This window comes from Pollachius pollachius (genome assembly GCF_949987615.1).
Source record: "Pollachius pollachius genome assembly, chromosome: 3".
NCBI lineage: Eukaryota > Metazoa > Chordata > Actinopteri > Gadiformes > Gadidae > Pollachius > Pollachius pollachius.
Genome location: NC_136936.1, coordinates 30102962 through 30124781, shown reverse-complemented (window position 1 = coordinate 30124781; position 21820 = coordinate 30102962). Strand labels below are relative to the sequence as shown.

Genomic DNA, 21820 nt, shown 5'->3' with positions numbered 1-21820 from the left:
GCAAGCGGAGCTTAGCGTCTGTCCTGCTCGCCTCACCCATATATTTATTAAAGTAATGATCTCCTATTTACTTGTATCTCGAACATTGCAGTAGGAAGCTTCTGTGTCAATCTCATGGAGATATAATGTCTCTAATGTAGATCCTATTTAAGTTAACTCGATGCTAATGTCTCTGCCGTAGACCCTTTTAAGTTCACTCAGTGCCAATGTCAATGTTTAACACCAGGGATTGTTGATATTCGTAGAACTTCTTAAATTTCGTATTTATTAAATAAGACCGGTTTCATATTGCAGAACTGTCTGACACCATGGCACTCTTTCAAATAGCTGTTTTTTCCCCAACAAAGCAGTTAAATCATAAGTCTCCGCCTATACCACTCTCCAGAAGTATTTTAAAGAGTCTGGCTGTGACCCATTTGTGATTATTTTCAAGCACCTTCATTGTGTTCTAATGATATAAGGGCTGTTCTACATGAAATGTGCCTGACATGGTGGACTTAAATATACGTTCCTAGAAGCTTAATCCCCTCTCGAACGTCAACATCGGCTGCTGCAAAGCTCAACACAACTACACAAACCGTTACGTTCCCAAGCTTAACCCTCTGGGATGTGCTTCATGTGAAGATCATACTCCTTCTATTCACCAACAACCCTTTCACCAACAACCCTTTGACCAAAAACCCTTTCACAAAGAACCCTTTCACCAACAACCCTTTCACCAAAAACCCCATTTAGAGGATTCAATTAAAACAGTTTCTCTTTTTTAATCTTTTTTAAGTTGGTGTTCATCCTCTAATGCATCCATGTTTTGGAGAAGTTAGTTTCTGAGGTAGTTTCCCTGTTCGATAACTCAAAGTTTGATTCCACTCTTTCTGAGAAATAACAACTGCAAACCGTCATGTTATCAAAATAAATGTTTTCACGTAGTGCAGTGCAAGCAAAAATTGACTTGTAGCGCCAACTGATGGAGAACAATTATCAATACATATAACCGATAACAATAATTATAGGTCTATGAATGTATTTGACCACTATGGATGATCAATACATAGTAATACTATACAGATAGTGATAATTATTGGTCTATGTATCTTCTTTGTGCCTTTAGACACCTGTTTTGAAAACGCTTTTTGCCTCACCTTTTTTCTGCAATTTTCTTTACAAACGGTTAGGAGCACATAGTATTCTTGGTATCACATATCACACACACACTCTCTCTCTCTCTCTCTCTCTCTCTCTCTCTCTCTCTCTCTCTCTCTCTCTCTCTCTCTCTGTGTGTTGCATATTAATGTGTGTGTGTGTGTGTGTGTGTGTGTGTGTGTGTGCAGGAGTGTTTTGGCGGTGGCTCTGTGTCGGTGCCGGAGATGGAGGGTGTGTTGTGGTTGAAGGAAGATGGGAAGAAGTCGTGGAAGAAGCGCTACTTCCTTTTGCGAGCGTCGGGGATCTACTACGTCCCCAAAGGCAAAGCCAAGGTCAGCCCTCCAATCCCACGCCCCTAATATAGACCACCCCCATCACCCATGACACCCAATCAGACACCAATGAAAACTTGTAGTGTACACCTGTAACCTTTATTATAATCATAGTCATGATTATTATTTAGTGTGTGTGCTTTGCCTGGTGTGTTTGTAGGCATCCAGGGACCTGGTGTGTTTCCTCCAGCTGCACCATGTCAACATCTACTATGGTCAGGACTACAGGAGCAAATACAAAGCGCCCAGTGACTACTGCCTGGTGCTGAAGGTAAGGCTCACACGTTCTGCTCTCTGCCAGAACGCACAAGGCTTGTGAGGCCCTGACATAGCTGATACTACACATGTGCATTATGCGTGTCCACATATCCACTGGAGGGCTAAACCGGCCAGATGACCGTACTGAATTAAATATAAGACATTAGTTTCCTCTCTAGATGTTCCATATTTATCAAGTGGGTGGCCTTTCAGTCACGACTAGAACTCATGCAATGAAGCCCATGAGGCCTCCCCAGTGTAGTAATGCCAATCCCACAACACAACTGCTGTCGTGTTTTTGTTTGAGGGGTTACAAAAGGAAAGGCCTACAAAAGGTTAGTAGGAGAAAGGTAGGATATAATAATAATAATGGCAACACTGACATTCAACTTCTTAATTATATCATTATGAAAGAACAAATAATAATCACTCAGTTTAGAACTCTAATCTGCCCATATCACACAGTTTTTTTTATAGGCACTGTTAAACAATTAAAGAGAAGTATTCGTTTGAGGGAAATGTCAATACTGGTATTATAGTTATATGAACAAACTAATGAGAACAATTCAGAGCAGTTGATAACACTTTTCACATAGAGCAGAGGGGAGAAATATTGATGTAAGAATGATTCATCAAGAGGCACACAATTAAGAACTCTTCACACACACTTGTGTGTGCGCTAAACCTTTTATATTTTAGCCTATTGTACATTTGATTGTTTTGTTTAAGACTTTATATATAAAGTATGAAATATATATATTACATTTATATTTTGTTTGTTTCAGGTAGAGAGAATATGCACAACTGTATCAGCAATGATGAATTCAGTTTGACCTTCAATATTCCTCCTTTTCTGCTTCCTAATCTCAGCAGCTCATTTAGATCTGATTTATTTCATATTAGTCCTTTTCATTTGTAGGAAAGGTTTCACACATATTTTCCCAAAGTGCCATACGATGTCCTTGATATGAGGAAAAAACGTGTTGAATATCGATATCAGCGATCTAATGTCCAGTTTTTACAATATAGAATATATATGTCCTTTTTCAACAAGCCATTTTGTTTTGCATGCAAACATCCTGAAACTAAAATGTGCTTCTTTTAAACCTTCCTTAACCTTTGGAATTATAACGTTGTAGGAAGGAACAAACAATAAAGAATCAAGCTGAGAACTTTAGCGTTACTCTGTGTGCATGGCGATGCCTCTAAAGGTACGACCACACTGAACGCGTTACGCGCGTTAGAGGCGTAGAAAATCGTCATTTTTGCATAGGGAACCATTGGTTTAGGCGCGTAGATGTGTTACGCGCGTGAAAGCAGCGCGTTAGGCGCGTTAGACGCGTTTTACGCACCTAAATAAAGCACCTACGCGTGACGCTTAGCCGCGATAGCCAATCAGCGTTGAGCTTGACCCGACGTCACTGGCAGAGAGACGGAGGACCTGCGGAGGACGCACAGAAGCAGAAAGAACATGGACGACAAAGTCATTGTTTTAGTGTGTGCTGAAACGATGAGGAGGTGGTGAAACTCACTCAGCTGTGAGCGCCTACGGAGGATGTCATGTACTAGAGTTTAGATTCTCTGCCCGAGCCCAAGCCCGAGCCGATCCGTGGGCCGGGTCGGGCCGCGAAGCAAGACACCTTCGCTGCGAGTCGGTGTCCTGTTCGCCCTGTCGGGGCTTATTTTCCAACCCAGTCTCATGGAAATACGTGGCACTGTGACGTCACGTCATTTCATCTATTCATTCGTGATCTGGGACACGTAATTTCAATTTTTTCGTGCCAAAAGCACACATTTCAAACTCATCCTAAAAAGAAGAGATGAAGCAGCTATCTTTTTTCCGTCGCGGTTTGCCTACAGAGCAGCGCACCTGCATTAAATATATCCGTGAATTGTCACAATTTCACAGAATCAAAGGTGAAAGTAGAAACGGGTGACTAAAAGCTGTCATATTGTTAGAAATTTGTGCTTTTGGCATGAAAAATGCCAAAAGCATTTTCGTGAGACTGGGTTGTATTTTCCCGATAATGACCGGCGTTCTATACATTATCCCTTACATATAGATTTAGCAGAGTAGGCCTAAGTAACAAATGTGTACAAAGTTACACATGTATTACACATGTTACACATGTCGGGTTGAAAATCGGGCTCGGGCTCATAATTACAGTTAATGTGTCGGGCCGGGCGGGGCTCGGACAGAACGTGCAGGGGCTCGGGCTGGATTTTCCGGGCCCAATCCAAGCTCTATCATGCATCCAAACATGGCGTTTGGGATTTCCTACTCTCCTCGAACTCCGCAACAAATACAGCGCAGCGATGGTCGTGATCTCAGCCATGTTTGTGGAGCAAAAGAAAAGTAGTGGGGGAAAATAAGTTTTGGGCGGGCTCATCTAGCTGCGTAGGCGCGTTGAACCATTTTTGGGACACACAATGATCAAGCATCAGGTTGGGCGCGTTATGCATGTAATCTTACGCGCGTAACGCGTTCAGTGTGGCCGTACCTTTAGACACCACCTCTTTCCTGCAGTACTCATAGTTCTGTCTGTTGCACTCGGTATTGGTACACATGTACCTGTGTGTGTGTGTGTGTGTGTGTGTGTGTGTGTGTGTGTGTGTGTGTGTGTGTGTGTGTGTGTGTATGCAGCATCCTCAGATACAGAAGAAGTCTCAGTACATCAAGTATCTCTGCTGTGATGACGTCAGAACGCTCCAACAGTGGGTCAACAGTATTCGTATCGCCAAGGTAACAAATTCAATTGAATCACTATTTGTGTTATATAGCTATATATAATCTGAGTGACTATATGTGTGTGTGTATGTGTGTCTGTGTTCTATAGCAATACATAATCTATGTTATACTACAATATAGTTTCCAGTATTACACATTGTATATAATACTTATACAGTAGTATACAGTATAGTACAGTTCATTAGTAGTAATTTGTGTATTATATAATATGAGTTGTACATAATATATGGTAATTTGTGTCTGTGAGTTGTATTTTATCTGTAGTAATATGTGTATTATACAATCTGTGTCAATCTGTGAGTTGTTAATAATCTGAAGTAATCAGTGTATTAAATAATCTGTGAGTTGTATATAATCTATAGTAATCTGTGTATTGCATAATCTGAGTTTTATATAATATGTAGTAATTTGTGTGTTATATAATCTGTTATCTCTGGTTTGTATAAACTCTGTAATAATAGTTGTATTGTATCATCTGTTAATATGCGAGTTGTTTATACTCTGTGGTAATCGGAGTATTATTTAATCTGTTAATCGTTGAGCTGTATACAATTTTCAATAATAGTTGTATTATATCATCTGTTAATCTGTGAGTTGCCTATAATCTGTAGTAATCTTTGTGTTATATAATATGTTAATCTGTGGGTTGTGAATACTCTGTCAAAATAGTTGTATTATATTATCTGTTAATCTATGAGTTTTTGTATACTGTGTAATAATAGTTGTATCATTTTATCTGTTAATCTGTGGGTTGTAATTTTTAAATTCTCTGTCAAAATAGTCGTATTATATAATCTGTTAGTCTATGAGTTTTTGTATACTCTGTAATAATAGTTGTATATATATTGTCTTTTAATCTGTGAGTTTTAAATACTCTTGAATAATAATTGTATTATATTATCTGTTAATCTGTGAGTTTTTGTATACTCTGTAATAATAGTTGTATTATATTATCTGTTAATCTGTGAGTTTTTCTATACTCTGTAATAATAGTTGTATAATATCATCTGTGTTTATCTCAGTACGGGAAGCAGCTGTACCTGAATTTCCAAGAGGTCACTAGAAGATCAGACGCAGCATATGATTGGTCCTCACTGTCTTCTTCCTCCATCCAATCAGGATCCAGCAACTCAAGCCTGCCAGGTACCTGCCTGTCTCTCCAGCTCTCTCTCTGTCTGTCTTTCTGTCTGTCTCTCTCTCTAGCTCCCTGTCTGTCTGTCTCTCTAGCTCCCTGTCTGTCTGTCTCTCTAGCTCCCTGTTTGTCTGTCTGTATCTCTAGCTCCTTGTTTGTCTGTCTGTATCTCTAGCTCCCTGCTTGTCTGTCTCTCTGTCTGTCTGTCTCTCTAGCTCCCTGTTTGTCTGTCTGTCTCTCTAGCTCCTTGTCTCTCTGTCCGTCTGTTTGGGGTTAAAGGTCACATGTCTGTCTCCTCCAGAGTCTCAGTCAAACCACTCCAGCCAATCAGACAGTGGCGTCTCAGAGATGACATCATCATGCCATGCCCGCTCTCAGAGTGTGGTCAGCTCCATCTTCTCTGACGCCTGGAGGAAAGGAGAGGTACAGACAAACCCACACACACACCACCTACACACACAACAACACACACACACACACCACACACCACACACCACACATCCACACACCACATATAGTTGGGGTGTGACTTTAAAGGGGACATATTATACCACCAGGTGACGGATAGATGAGCAACGTTTGCTACAGTCCACTGGGTAGGCTTGTAGACTGATCTATCCAGCACACATCTAGGTGGACATGCCCACCTGTGATGTCAGAAGCTGCACATTTTCAAAACGGCTTGTAATGGCTATTCACACTCACACCTGATGGTATATGTCCCTTTAATAATAATCAAACTATAGTTGTGGTGTGACTAGACTTTAATAATAATCAGCCTAGAATCAAAGTCTCTATGTCCGTCTATCCTTCCTTTTCTTGACGCCCCTAATCACCCGATGGACTGACCCCTGGGCGGGGGCAGGACCCTGGCAGGGCGGGTCCAGTGGGAGGGTGGGTCCAGTGCGAGGGCAGGTCCAGTGGGAGGACCCTGGCAGGGCGGGTTCAGTGGGAGCACCCTGGCAGGGCGGGTCCAGTGGGAGGACCCTGGCAGGGCGGGTCCACTGGGAGGACCCTGGCAGGGCGGGTCCAGTGGGAGGACCCTGGCAGGGCGGGTCCAGTGGGAGGACCCTGGCAGGGCGGGTCCACTGGGAGGACCCTGGCAGGGCGGGTCCAGTGGGAGGACCCTGGCAGGGCGGGTCCAGTGGGAGGACCCTGGCAGGACGGGTCCAGTGGGAGGACCCCGGCAGGGCGGGTCCAGTGGGAGGACTCTGGCAGGGCGGGTCCAGTGGGAGGACCCCGGCAGGGATGGTCCAGTGGGAGGACTCTGGCAGGGCGGGTCCAGTGGTAGGACCTTGGCGGTGAGGGTCAAGTGGGAGGACCCTGGCAGGGGTCCAGTGCGCGGTTGTTAAGATGAGCGGTTTACCAAACACACCGCAGGTCAAGCAATCAGCCGATTCCAAACAGACCCGTTTTGAACAGGCTCTGCACTTTTTATATTGTTCATAATAATAATGTATCCATTGCTCTAACACAGTGCTGATATATGTTTTTTTTTTATTATGTTTATTTATGTGATGCTTTAAAGGACCACAACGGAAACCATCATTACATCTTTCCTGACTTCACTTAAACGGCCGTTATCAATTGAATACGATTAAATTGAACACTGGGTACCGACCGTCTGAGGCGATCCTGTATCTGGTGAATCACTGGGTACAGACCGTCTGAGGTTTAGGATCCACCCGTGGATCCTAAACCTCAGCCCATAGATCATAGCAGGGGACCCTTCAGTGATCCTTGCGGTCTTCTGCTGGAACAAAGCGTTTTGTTTGAAGGACCAGAGCAGCCTGAGGCTGATGTTGACTAACCCTGACTCTCTCTCTCTCTCTCTCCCCCTCCCTCTCTCTCTCTCTCTCTCTCTCTCTCTCTCTCTCTCTCTAGATGCTGAGGATTGACCCAATCAGTCGACCAATCCCAGTCCAGATACCCAGCATGCCGCAGTACCCCCCCTCTCAACCCCCCCCCCCTCGAAACAGCTACACGGGCAGCCCCTCCCCCTCCGAGGAGTGTCCCCCGTCCCCCCCCCTGCCCGGCTCCTCCCCCATGGCGGCCCCCGGGGGGCAGGTGAAGTACAGCACCCTGGCCCACCCCCTCCCCCGGGCCCAGTCCGCCGGCCCCCTCCCCCCTGTGGCCCCCGCTCTGCCCCAACGCCCCGGATACAACACCCTCCCTGCTGCCTACTGCACCCCCCCTCCCCCGCCCCAAGCCCTTCCTGCCCCCGTCTTCTCCGCCCTGACGCTGGGACTCGCTCCTCCTCCTCCCCCCCCGCCAGAGGAGGAGGAGGAGGAGCTCCTCCCCCCTCCCCCCTCCCCTCCCTCGCCCCCATCCCCCCCCCACTCCTCTCTTTGCAACGCCGGCCTGCAGGAGTTCCTCTCCCACAAGTTCCCCCACATGGAGTACGACTTCAGCTCCCGCCAGGAAGACTCCCCTCCCCCTCCCCCTCCCCCTCCCCAGCTCTCTCCCCCTGCCTCCCTCCAGTTCCTCCCCCCTGCTCCTCCCAAGAGCTTCAGCGGAGGCTTCCCGCCACAGACAGCCCGCAAGCCCTCTGGCCCCTCCTCACTCCCCCTCGCCGTCTCCCCGCTCTCCCCCCTTTCCCCGACTCCCCCATCACACAGCCATGGACCAATGAGGAAGCAGCAGAGCTTCTCCGCAGGTCACTCCCCCAGCCAGCCGCCCCCCACCCTCCCCAAGCAGCACAGCCTCTCATCCCGGCACCTCCCCCTCTCCACTCCTGCTTCCTCCCCCTCCTCTTCGTCCTCACTCTCACTGGTTGCCGCGGCGACCTCCTCCCTGGTCAAGCAGATAGTGAACCAGTTCCCAGGGAACTCCCCCCCCTCCTCCTCCTGCTCCGCCCCTCTATCCCCCCCGGCCGTCAAAGCCAAGCCCCGGTGGGGGCGGGGGGGCAGCGTGGCGCTCCTCTCCCCAGAGTTCCCCCCTCCCCCCTCGGAGAGCGACTTCCCCCCTCCCCCCCTGGGAGTGGGGGGCTGCTCCTCCAAACCCCGGCCCCCCGCCCCCCAGAGGGCCTCCACCGTGCGGGTCGACTCCCAGGAGGAGCGGCCCAAGAAGGTGGACAGCCTGGTCAGCCTGTTTGCCCAGACCCCGCCCCCATCCTCCTCTGGCGCCGGCTCTCCTTCCAAAGACTCCTCATCCTGCCCCTCCTCCTCCACTCCTCCCAAGCCGGGCAAGCTGAATCTGGCCACTCTGCCCCTGGTGCTGCAGGGGCTGCAGACAGGACAGCACCGCCAGCCCTCCCCCCCGTCTCCCCCTCCCCAGCACCTCCACTCCTCCCCCGACTACTTCCCTCCTCCTCCCAGCGACTCGGAGCTGTTTCCTCCTCCTCCTCTCCACAGGGCAGAGTTTGCCTCCCCTCCCTCCCGCGTGGCCGTGGTCAACCCCCAGCCCCAGCAGCCCTCCTCCTCCTCCACCCCCGCGTCGTCATGGAAACAGGGCGGCTCTCTGAAGAAGGGGGCGGGCGCCGCGCCCAGCAGGAGGAGCGGCGGCACGCCCCTCTCGCCTCCCCCTCTCTCCCAGACCCCGCCCCCCTCCCTCTCCTCCTACTGCCCCTCCCCTGTGCCCCCCACCTCCCCCAAGGCGGCGGCGGCGGCGCCCGGCCTGGCACTGCAGCCCCACTTCCTGGAGGATCTCAACCGCACGCTGAAGAGGAAGTCGGTGTCCCGGCACGGCGTCCTGGCTGCCGCCGGCCTCCTCCCCGCGCCCTCCAAGACTGAGCCCACGGGCACGGTGGACGATCTGGCCCTGCTGCCCCCCCCCCCTCCGGAGCTGCTGCAGAGCCAGAAGAGGGCGGGCCACAGCCAGACCCTCTCCCGCCACCACGCCCGCTCCCAGTCCGCCAAACACGCCCACATCTCAGGCTATGCAACGCTGCGCCGCGGGCCGCCCCCAGCCCCGCCCAAACGGGACCAGAACACCAAGCTGACCGGGGAGTGGTAGGGGCCCTGGACCAGGACTCAGACTGGCCCACAGGCGGTCTGGACCCCTGGACCAGGACTCAGACCGGCCCACCAGGAGGTCCTGACCCCCCCGGACCAGGACTCAGACTGGCCCATAGGCAGTATGGTCCCCTGGACCAGGACTCAGACCGGCCCACCACGAGGTCCGGAGCCCCCTGGACAAGGACTGGAGGACCGAGCAGACCCAGGAGGTCCTGACCCCCCGGACCAGGACTTGAGGACCGAGCTGACCCAGGAGGTCCTGACCCCCCGGACCAGGACTTGAGGACCGAGCTGACCCAGGAGGTCCTGACCCCCCGGACCAGGACTTGAGGACCGAGCTGACCCGCTTCCATCTCCCTTCCGTCTGTCCCCTTGTTGTCCTTCCACTGCGTGTTTACCCCCCAGTCCTCATATATAATGCCCTGATCATACTAGAACACCCACCCAGCTTTCCCAGGTTTAGCAGCTTAGCATTAAAATATAACGGAGTGGACGATGGACGGAGGCTTTGTGCTCCGAGCGGCATGAGCCAGGAAGAGGTATCATTACCGTAGCAGCCAGTTCAGACCAGTGTGAGTTGGGGGGGGGCACCGTTGGAGGGAGCATTGCCATTTAAAGTTCAAATTGTGTGTTTTTATATTAGATTATTTAATACCTAAAAGCTATTGTTGTTTTTGAATTTCTTTATGTTTATGGGAAGTGTAGTACGGCCGTTGACGGGCAGTGAATCTGTGTTCTGGAAGTTGATCCATTGATCTGCGAGGTAGCCTAGCCAGCTATTCTAGTAAGTTAACCTAGTTAAAGGGATACTTCACCGGTGAAGATATGAAGGTTACATGAACTAAATAATTATATGTATTATAAATGTGCAATTTTTTTTTAAATCGTTTCATCCTAGCCTGAGAAAAGGCAAAAAGTGTCTCTCTGGCTCAAAAGTAGGAAATCCTCCAACTACCACAGTGCATTGCGCTCGCTGCACTGCCCACCTGTTTCCGTTTGGAAGGGGAAGGACCCATGGTCCTAGCGCGAGTGGTAGCGCGAGTGAACTTTGTGTAAACATATCCCCGTGATGATACGTTCTAGTTTAGACTTCTGCCCCCGTTTTTTTTTTTTTCAAACGCATCATTTTTATATTACTGTACAGCATAAAAACATTTGCTAATTACAGTAGCTCAGCATATCAAGTATTTGTACTCAACCTTTTCTCCTCAGTTGAAAGTGTTTATCTTATACAGTTGGCGTACTTTAGTATAACAGCACTTGGGTTAGTAAACAAATCACAACATCCAACCTGAATTTGAAGTTGAAGTTTCATTCATGAAAAAATATGAACTATTTACAAAAATGAAACGTGTAGGGTGCGTTTGCTAGAGTCAAAATAGTCACAGCTCATCTTGAGCATCTTCTGTCTCCTGGTAGCCACAGTACTGCCCATCTTGTGCTGGGTAATTAGCTCTGATGGCCTGGACAACACAGGAAGCCGATACTGTCTAAGAAAGAAAGAGACCAACATTAGCAGAGCAAGATAAATTATGCCTTGAGTAGCCTATACAGCATTACACAGACTTCAAGCTATCATAACATAGCCTATGCTCTGCCAATATGATCGGCTACTTTCGAATAGCTAAATTGTTACGTTCCCCGAGACTCAAAACTATTGTAGCAAATGTGTTAGTAAAAAAACAAACAGTTACTCTATGCTCAGACATCTGTTTCTCCCGGCGGGCTTTGGCTGGCGTTTCCAGTTCACTTTCTGTCCGGAAATATGTATCCAATACCCATCTGTTCAGATGAGGCTAAAGCCTGGGTGAGAGGTTACACACATGGCCCCGTCCTCGCCAGATGCAGCCATTTTTTTTATTCTAGAAGAAACTGGCATCGCTGAAATTCGCTGCAGCACAGGGACTCTGTGTTAGTGTCTATAGGTGACCAGAGCAAACCGGCGCGCTCCGGCTCCTCGTCCTCGGCAACAGGCAAGGCTTGTTCAGCTGCAGCCGCAGCAGCCTCCTCCTCTATTGGTGTCAATTCTTCCAGGCTGTATTCTGGCTAGTACTAAAAGCCCTGAATGTCCGAATCCAACAATTGATTTTCAAAATCCACTTGGGCTGTTTCACATTGCAAATTTGTTCTCTAGCTAAGCGGTAAGGAACCATGGCGGACATTGTGTTTACATCTCGTACGCGAGCCCCCGCCCCCCCCTCATTCCTTATTGGTGGGCTCACAAATTTGCGGAACCAGTGGTTTGTAGTCCTCGGCCCTTCTAGCAGGCAAGCAAAGTTCTCCCGAGATGACGTCAAACGCGTCATTTGACGTCATCTCGGGAGAAAATTACATCAGGAAAGCTGGGCCAAGCTGGGTTAGACTGAGGGAAAAAATACTTTTTTTTTATATTACAATAGCGATTCTATAATGATAGAACACCGGTTCTGAATGGGTGAAGTATCCCTTTAACTAGCCCAGTGAGCTAGCCTTCCATTTTTGCTAGCGCCATGAACAACCAATTATATAACTTTATTCATGTTAAATCATCGACTATATATTCCTTGAGTCCCAAACCAGCTGACGGTAAACTATGCTAGTATTTAGTTAGCTTGTGTTTCGACTATAGATAGTCTTTTCTAGTGAGTTTGTAAAGTACCCTTTACAGGGTCCGTTGTCTGAGACAATCTCATTTGATTTAAATGTGTGTTTCAGCTCTCCAGACCCTGTATTCCTTGAGTGTCAGGCTTCCTGATCCGTTCAGACGTATGCATGTTGTGTCTACATTGTCACTCCTGCCAAAATGAAATAATTATTATAATGTTTCAATTCTTGTTCACGTTTTTATTTATTTTCATTGATATTACAGCATTGGGTGAATAAAGTGAACCAAAACATTAATGAGACAGGAGGTCGGGTTGTCGTCAGATCTTAACATGAATCCTTTTCCTTTATGCATCTCTATCCTGATTGGCTGCAGACACTCACATGTTCTGTTACTTTTCTGGTCAATAAAGGACAACTTTCACCTTATGAGCCAACTCTGCTGCACATAACCACGACTCACTTATCACACACACACACTCATATAATTGTTGACCGGGGGGAGAGAGCAATTGTTGACGCTAGGGGATGGTAGAAAATTCTACAGACTTTTTCTTTTTTATTCCCATGGGCCCCCCTCCGCCTTGGGCCCTCCTACAACTGTGTAACTTATACCTGAAGTCTGGCGGCCCTGCATATAACACACATTAAACAAACATAACGTTCACACTCATAACACAAACACATAACACACACACAACACACATAACCTACACACTCACATAACACACAAACATAACGAACACACTCATATAACATACGTACACACATAACTCAAACACAACGCAAACAATTCACACACATATTACAAACAACACACACATAATGTGCACAAACAATGTACACACATATCTTACACAAACATAATGAACACATTCATACATAACACACACACAAACATAATGTACACACACATAATACATACAAACATATTACACACACAAAAATAATGTACACAAACATGATGTACACATTGTGGCAACCCCCCTCGATGTCGGCTTGGACTTCTTAATGGACACGCTCAAACAGGGTTGCGGTGCAACGGTTTATTTCGTGCAGCTCATGCAGAAAACGGAAAATATAATGTAACTCAGGTTTCTCCCACAATGGGGCATAAGGGTGAGGGGTCTCCGGGTCAGGCCCGTCGTCGAGTTCGGCGTGGAAATCGCTCCCGACGCCTCCGGTTCAGTCCTGTGGGAAAACGCTCCGACGTTAACCCAGCATGCGGCATTCGTCCAGCATCTTTCTCCGACTCGTGTTCCTCCCCATCTGCCTTTTGCCCAGCCCTTAAAGCTCGTCTCCCTCCCCCAGGTGGTCCCAATGCCCATGATTGCCCGGGTCCGCTTGATGAGCGATCTAGCGCAGCTGCGCTGAACGGTAAGTATCTCCCTTTGACTACCTGCCCGCGGAAAGGGCGCTGTTCAGGGTGCTGGCGCGGTTTGTCCGAGACCGACTGCGTGGGGTTGCCACAACATACATATTACAAACACATAACACACACAAACATAATGTACAAATATGATGTACACATGCATATTACACACAACACACAAACATGATGTACACAAACATAATGTACACACAAAAACATAATGTACACACACATTACACACACAAACATAATGTACACACATATTAACACACGAAAACATAATGTAGACAAACATAATATACACACATATATTACACAAACAAAGTCCTAGCATAGAGCAGGCACAGCCTCATTCAGTCAGGATCGCTGGTTCATCACACAGCTGCTCCAGACTTCTGAACAAAGACCAAGTGAGAAGCACTGGATTCTCATTGGCTGTGAGCATTCAGTTAGTCTCAAACTCTCACTATCCAGTGTTGATGCTGTACCCTAGACCCAGTAGGTCCAGTATCGATGCTGTACCCTAGACCCAGTAGCTATGTAGACCCAGGCGGTCCAGGCTTGGAGACAGATAGACAGACAGACAGATCTCACCACAGGTTATCAGGTGACTGAGCTAAACGGAGCTAAACAATTTGACTATTTTTGGGACAAAGCATTAGCACAGACAGATACCTCCATGAAACAGCAGTGCCTTGCTCATGAGCAGGTCAGGGGTGTTGTGTCAGGGGCCCGGCCCTGGGAGACACGGGGACCCAGTGGCCCCTGGAGAAGAGCAGCAGCCTGTGGGTGTCTCTCCTCACGACCATCACGTTCTCAGAGGAAACGCCGCGCATCTGCTGCTCGCCCTCCACCACGTATACCTGGACCACAGACAGGTAACAGACAGACAGGCAGGCAGGCAGACAGACAGACAGACAGGCATGTGTGACAGACGGACACGCAGACATACATGCAAGTAGGTCCAGAAAGACAGACAGACAGGTACGTACGGTAGGCACCACAGCTATGGCTCCTAGTGTGAACAGATCCTGGAATCGAACTTGTGAACAATTACAGCTGTGTGTGGTCCCTACATTGCCCCTGTCACCCCTCAGCCCTGGTAAGACATGTACTACTCAAGCAAAGACACACACACACACACACACACGCACACAATATCACATCACATCATTAGTGAAACAGCAGCAGATATGAGATGAAGCAGTGAGTTGAGAGATCCAGAGATGTACTCATTTTGTGTGTGTGTGTGTGTGTGTGTGTGTGTGTGTGTGTGTGTGTGCGTGCGGGGTTGCGTGCGTGCCTGCTTGTGTGTGTGTGAGTGCGTGTGTACCTCTTCCAGCGTGTCCAGGCATTCCAGGTAGACCCAGCAGGCCCACCAGCCCGGGCCCCCCGGCCCCTCCTACAGGCCCCTGAGCTCCTCTTACACCCTACACACACACACAAACACACTGTATATAATACACACACTGTGTACAATACACACACACACAGTGTGTATAACACACACACTGTATATAACACACCCAAACACACACACACACACACACATACACAGAATGTATAATACACACACTGTATATAAAACACACCCTGTATAACACACAAACACACAGTGTATATAATACACACATTCTGTATATAATACACAAACTGTATATAATACACACATACTGTATATAAAACACACATATAATGATAAACAGATAATGATAGATGTAAAGTGTGCCTGATAGGTAGATGTTGTGATAGTGATTGAGAAGGATGAGTGATAATTAATTGAGTGTTAGATAGATAATGGTACAGTATATAGATTGATAAATAGAGTGATAGAATGTTGAGTGATATAAATAGTGATATGATATTGAGGTATAGATGGAGTGATATATGGATAATGATATATATAGCGTGATATATACAGTGATAGATAGATGGATTGATATATGATGGGGAAATATGGAGTGATATATAGAGTGAAATAATGTTGATTGATCAATGGAGTGATAAATGGATGGTGATACATATAGGTTGATACATAGTGATAGAATGCTGAGTGTAAGATAGATGGAGTGATTTATTGATTGTGATATACATAGAGTGATAGGCCTCAGACTTTCCTGCTGGAGGTCCCCGACGCGTGTGGGGCAACACGGCGACAATCAGGTCACATCGGTCAACAAGCCTGCACAGCCTAACACCCCAGCCGTACTGTAATTACTGTAAGTGAGCGAGACAAGTGATGTCCCATGTCGTCCAATTGAGTGGGGACAAAATAACTTAGATAATAAACAGGAATCACTCAAAATTAAATACTCTGAACGAGACTCCAGACTGCAAAACAGACTGCAAAACAAACCATCAGTCCCAACAGAATAAACAATCGACTCGGCCTCTAAGCAGGCAGAAGCAATGATAGAGGAGAACATCAAAGAAATTCAAAGTAGATAACAAAGAAAGCCGAACATCATCGTATTCAATCTACCAGAAAGCACTGAAGGAGAAAAAACATCCCGAGATCAATCTGATATAGATTAAACAAAGGAAATATGTAGTCTCTGTGGAATAACACCCTCACACAATCTAGAAGTCATAAGACTAGGAAAAGCTGGAGAAGGAACCAAACCAAGACCAGTACTGGTCAAGATGAAAGAATCACAAACCAAACAGCTCCTCCTAAAAAATCTGCAAAAACTACGAACAGCAGGAGTGCCCTATGATAAGGTCCAACACGATCTCACTCAAAGACAAACAAAAGATGAAAGAGCCCTTATCGAATAGTCAAAATAATTGGAACAGAAAGCAAAAGGGAAATATATCTTCAGAGTCAGAGGCCCACCATGGGACAGAAGGATAAATAAAACTAGAAAATGCATCTCCTGCAGAAAGTGCGGTGAGTGCTGTAGTACAAAGTGAGGTTGAAAATATGTTTTAATAAAGCCACATAGATTAAGACATAAAGAAACGTTAAATGGCTTAAATCAAGTGAAGGGATTTGAACAGAGTTCAAAAGTATAAATGGAGTAAACAATGTAAACATGCACACCATTTTAAAAAATGTAAATGGTTGGAAACAAATAAAGTGACAGCTGAAGGAAAAGCGCCGAGCATTGCTAAAAATGCAGAAATGTAAAAGGAATTAAACTGAAGAATCTGAAAGGTCAAATGTATTGCACTGCACTGCTGAAAAGCTGGAAGCTGAAAATGAAAACTGACAGACGCTGAACTGCATTATCTGAAGAAGCAAAATGCTGAAATACATTGTTACAAAAGCTGGAAGCTAAACTGTAATACTGTCAAAGCTGGAAGATAGTAGTAATAGTGGTACTAGCTGCAGTAGTAGTAGTAATGGTAGTAGCAGTAGTAGCTGAAGTAGTAGTAGTTGAAGTAGAAGTAGTAGTCGTTGAAGTAGTAGTAGTAGCTGAAGTAATAGTGGTACTAGCTGCACAAACGATATGCCTTATGAAAGGTATGGTCTTGATTGATGTTGAAATTGTATGTACTGTACTGTGCTAATTTTTCCAGCCTTACGTTATTAAAAGTAGTCAAATTGAGCGAGAAAAACTGCTCACACTGCCTGCACGTCCTCGCGCTCTTACTAGTGATGGGAATTTCAGCTCCTTTCAGGGAGCCGGATCATTTGGCTCAGCTCAACAACAAGAGCCGGCTCTTTCAGCTCCCAAACGGCTCTTCATATTACCACTTATACCTTTTATAATTCAGCCAAATGTAGCCCGTTTTGACTTATGATTCGTTTGTGTATGTATATATATATCACTTAAATTATTCAATACATCCTATTAGTATTCAAATGTAAAAATTACATTTTCTAATATCAATAAATTGCTGTAGCCGATTGTTTTCATTGCATGAGTGCAACGCACATCCCCGCCCTTCGCTGCTTGCTTAATAGTATGATCCTTGTCTATCCATACTTTATTTGTTGAATGCATGAACCTGACAGTCACTGCACACATGCATAGCATGCACGGAGCACCCATAGAGCGGATATCTTCATATCATTCTGCCTAGGAAAACTTTATAGATATATGTATAAAAATAAAAGAAATGGCTCGCGGCTGGGAGCCGACTCCCATCGTTCACTTAAAAGAGGGTTGCGAACGGATTTTAAAAGTAGAATATCTTAAAAAGTATAACATATTTTAAAATCTGAAAAGAAGCACGCGATTCCAAGCTAATATGAACATTTTAATGGCGTCTCTAGGTGAAAAGTTGAGGAAGGAGATAGGTCCCAAAAATTGTAGGGAATAATAAAGAAGAAAGAAGAAAACTTAAGAAGAACAATAGCTGAGCGCTGCATGCAGCACTCACCTAATGACCCCCAAAATGCCCCCAAGCCAGGCAGGGGAGCAGGAAATAGAGGAAATGTAGGTAAAAATTATAAATATGCCATTGTAAATAAGTTGCTTGAAAAACCCAATCGCACTGCATCAAGGTCATCAAGAGCAAATTTGCACTGTTGCTACACAAATGCGGACCAGTTCAAAAACAAGTTCAACAAATTCAAACTACAGAAGTCAAACCAAAAAACGACAGATATCCAATTATCCGGTCACAGATGCAGATTATTACCTACACAACTATAAAATGTGGACCAGAAATATAGACAACATTGTCAGTGGCATGATAATATACACTAAAGAAGGTCTAACATGCCAAGAGGTTAGACACCCTGTTCCAGGAAAACATCTGGGTAGAAATATCTCTAGAAAACAATGACAAAATCCTGACCGGCTGCATGATCTATCGATCATACAGCGGAACTACAGCAAACAACAATCACCTCCTGGAATGCTTACAAAAAGCTATAAGTAAAATCTTCACCAAAACAATAATAATGGGCGATTTCAACTACCCAAATATAAATTGGGAGAATTGGACGACTATAAGCAACATAAACTTCAATGAATACAAACTGATAGAGTGTCTGAGGGACTGCTATATGTATTAGCTGACAAACAACCATTCCGGGTTTGAGGTAAAAATAAACCAAGCATCTTGGACCTAGTCCTCACAACAGATGATGCACTGGTAAACAGCATAGAATATCTGAGTCCATTTGGTGCCAGCGACCACTGTGGCTTATACATTGAACTTACATGTAGCCCCGTGGTCCCACCATATCTTAAAACATTATACTACTACAGCTGTAACTATAACTAACTGTAACTATAATCATATCCGACAACAACTACAGCTTCGGGATTGGACAGAAACATTTAAAAACTGCCATTCAAACGTCAAAGAACAGTGGAACATCCTTGAAGGTATCATCAAAGATCTAATGGACGAAAAAATCCCCAAGGGAACCATAGACAGCAACCAAAGACAAAAACGGGATATGCCATGTGACATCGAGACGAAAAAGCTCATACGCAAGAAACACCGCCTATGGACACACTACAGAGAAACAGGTGATGTGCAAACCCTCAGAGAATTTTGCAAGCTACGGAATAAAGTAAGAACAACAACACGCAAACTGAGAAAATGTATGAAAAATACCTTGCATCAAAAGCTAAAGAAAACCCTAAATACTCGTGGAAATACATCAAGAACAGAACAAAAACTAGAAAAGATATAGCTGATCTCCATAAAGAATTCAGCACTCTGATTACAGATTAACATGAGAGTGGTTACACAACCGATGGACCAAATCAATATAACCCCAGAACTAATAGAGAAGAAGCTACATTAATTAAATCCCAACAAATCTCCAGGATTTGTAGGCAAGTTGGCAGAGGCACTTAGTGTTCCAATATCCTACATCTACAGAAAATCTATAAAACAGTAAAAATGACAAACAAAGGAAACAAGGTCAAATATCAGCAATCTATAAGAAAGGTAATAAAAAACTGGCGAGTAATTACCGACCAATCAGCCTAACAAGTATAATTTGCAGAACCCTGGAGAAATTAGTAAGAGACCACATCACGAAACATATGGACAAAAACAGCCTCTTCAGCAGCAAACAATTTGGATTCATGAAAGGATGATCAACCGCACTCCAGTTACTAATCATACTTGACAAATGGACAAGCCCTCGATGAAGGTCAATCTGTAGACCGCATCTACATGGATTTCCAAAAAGCCTTTGATACGGTCCCCCCCAACAAATTACTACACAAGGTTGAAGTATACGGCATAAAATGCAACATTTTAGGATGGATTAAGGCATTTCTGACAGACAGAACACAACGAGGATCATCAAAGGATCATCATCAACATGGCAAAACACCTTGTCGGGCTTCCCACCATGATCCATACTGGGATCCCTTTTATCCGTTATATTTATTAATGATCTACCAGATAATGTTCATCCAGACATCTTCCTATTCACCAATGAAACCAAGATATTCAGAACAAAAAAAACAGAATCACACCAAGATTCCCTACAACAAGATCCAAACAATCTACAGAAGCGGAGCGACACTTGGCTTCTCAGATTCCATCCGGATAAATGTAAAGCTGTCTCTTATGGAAAATCCGATGATAACACATACCAATACCATTTCACAGACAACAAAGGAAGACACGATCTGGAATACACAAAACAAGAAAAAGAACTAGGAGTTATTTTTTACCAAAACCTCCATTTGACATACACATCAACGGCAAAATAAACAAAGCCAATGCCATGTTCGGACTCCTCAGACGTACCTTCAGTTCGATGGATGCTGACATCCTTCTAACCCTATACAAAGCACTGCGTCGTTGTCACCTCGACTACAAAATATATATACGACATGTAATGTTGAGTGTTAGGTCGATGGAGTGATATATATATTGTGATATATAAAGAGCAATGTATAATATAAAGTGATAGAATGTTGAGTGATGGATAGAGAGTGATAAAGAGGGATACATACTGGATCTCCTCTGTATCCAGTGGGTCCTCGTGGTCCGTCCTCCTCGTTCATCCCTCCATCTCCCTCCTTGCCTCTGTCCCCCTAAACCAGTATATTACAATAGATTACAATAGATCATTCATCACTTTCTGCAAATTACAGAAGATTATTAATAGATTAGAGTAGATTACGGATGAGTAGATCATAGAAAATGACTTATATATTACAGTCGATAGATAATAGTTAGTAGATTACAGTAGAGTACAGTAGATTATAATAGATTGAAGTATATTATTTCAGATTTACAGTAGAATACTGTGGATGTTTATAGATGACAGCAGATCAGTGACCGATAAGCGTAGTTCAGTAGTACAGTAGTTTAGGAATCATAGATGTGTCCTGAGAATGCTCACCCCCTTTCCCGGGACCCCCGGTCCTCCACCGTAACCCTAGAACACAGTGAGTGCATGTGTTGAGCCGTGTCAAAGATGTGTACTCCTTGTCCAATAGGGGAAGAGAAGCTCCTCACCTGATCTCCTCTGGCTCCCTGCAGCCCTGGTCTCCCCCTCACCCCCTGAGGAGGACACAACCTGGTCTCACAGGAATCCGTGAAATGACCACGGACGCTAACTCAAAATCCGTGGAATCCTAACGGAAACACGCCAATTTCCGTGATATGGCCACGGATTTTGCTCCAATGCAAGTTGAAGACACTCTTATTCCTTGGCACAAACACAGATCCCCGTTTCAATGAACGAGTCGACCACGGGCACTTAACTCAAAATCCGTGGTGGCCTCACGGAATCATTTAAATTGTCCCTGATATGCCAACGGAATTTGCTCCAATAAAGGTTAATGACACTCATATTCCGTGGCACACACACACAGATCCCTGTCTCAACGACCGAGTCAACCTGGTCTCACAGGGATCCGTGAAATGACCATAGTCTATATATATATATATATGAATGAAATTCATATTGACGGTATGGCACTATATCCCTGTTCTCGCCCATGCACCAATCTTGAATTTAATAGACCATTTTCGTTGCTTCGAGGAGGTCTGGTGGTCTCCGCATATAATAAATAAATAAACATCTATATATAACGAAATAAATAAATATCTATAAATATATATGTGTATTTATATAGGTATATATATATATATACACACATACATATTTATACATAGGCCTAAATATTTATTAATTTTTTGCTCCGAGGAGGTCTGGTGGTCTCCGTATATAGATAAATAAATAAATATAAATAAATAGGTAAGTAGCCTATATACCTATTTACATACATACATATTTATGTATATTTATTTATTATATACGGAGACCATCAGACCTCCTTGAAGCAACGAAAGTGGTTGGCGAGAATAGGGATATCATATGCCATACCATCAATATGAATTTCATTCATTTTCGAGAGG

At 45.2% G+C, this 21820-nt stretch overlaps 1 protein-coding gene across 1 annotated transcript in view; it reads left to right on the top strand.

Annotated features, from left to right (window-relative positions):
• The window catches only part of raph1a (Ras association (RalGDS/AF-6) and pleckstrin homology domains 1a), a 97730-nt gene extending 85390 nt beyond the window's left edge, over window positions 1-12340 (top strand). Inside the window, exons 14-21 of the mRNA XM_079733772.1 lie at window positions 1329-1472; window positions 1633-1743; window positions 4375-4473; window positions 5502-5622; window positions 5913-6034; window positions 7496-7627; window positions 7679-7834; window positions 7961-12340. Coding sequence (XP_079589898.1) covers window positions 1329-1472; window positions 1633-1743; window positions 4375-4473; window positions 5502-5622; window positions 5913-6034; window positions 7496-7627; window positions 7679-7834; window positions 7961-9565 — 2490 coding nt within the window. The 3' untranslated portion in view covers window positions 9566-12340. The remainder of the gene's footprint in view (window positions 1-1328; window positions 1473-1632; window positions 1744-4374; window positions 4474-5501; window positions 5623-5912; window positions 6035-7495; window positions 7628-7678; window positions 7835-7960) is intronic.
• The last annotated feature ends 9480 nt before the right edge of the window (window positions 12341-21820 follow it).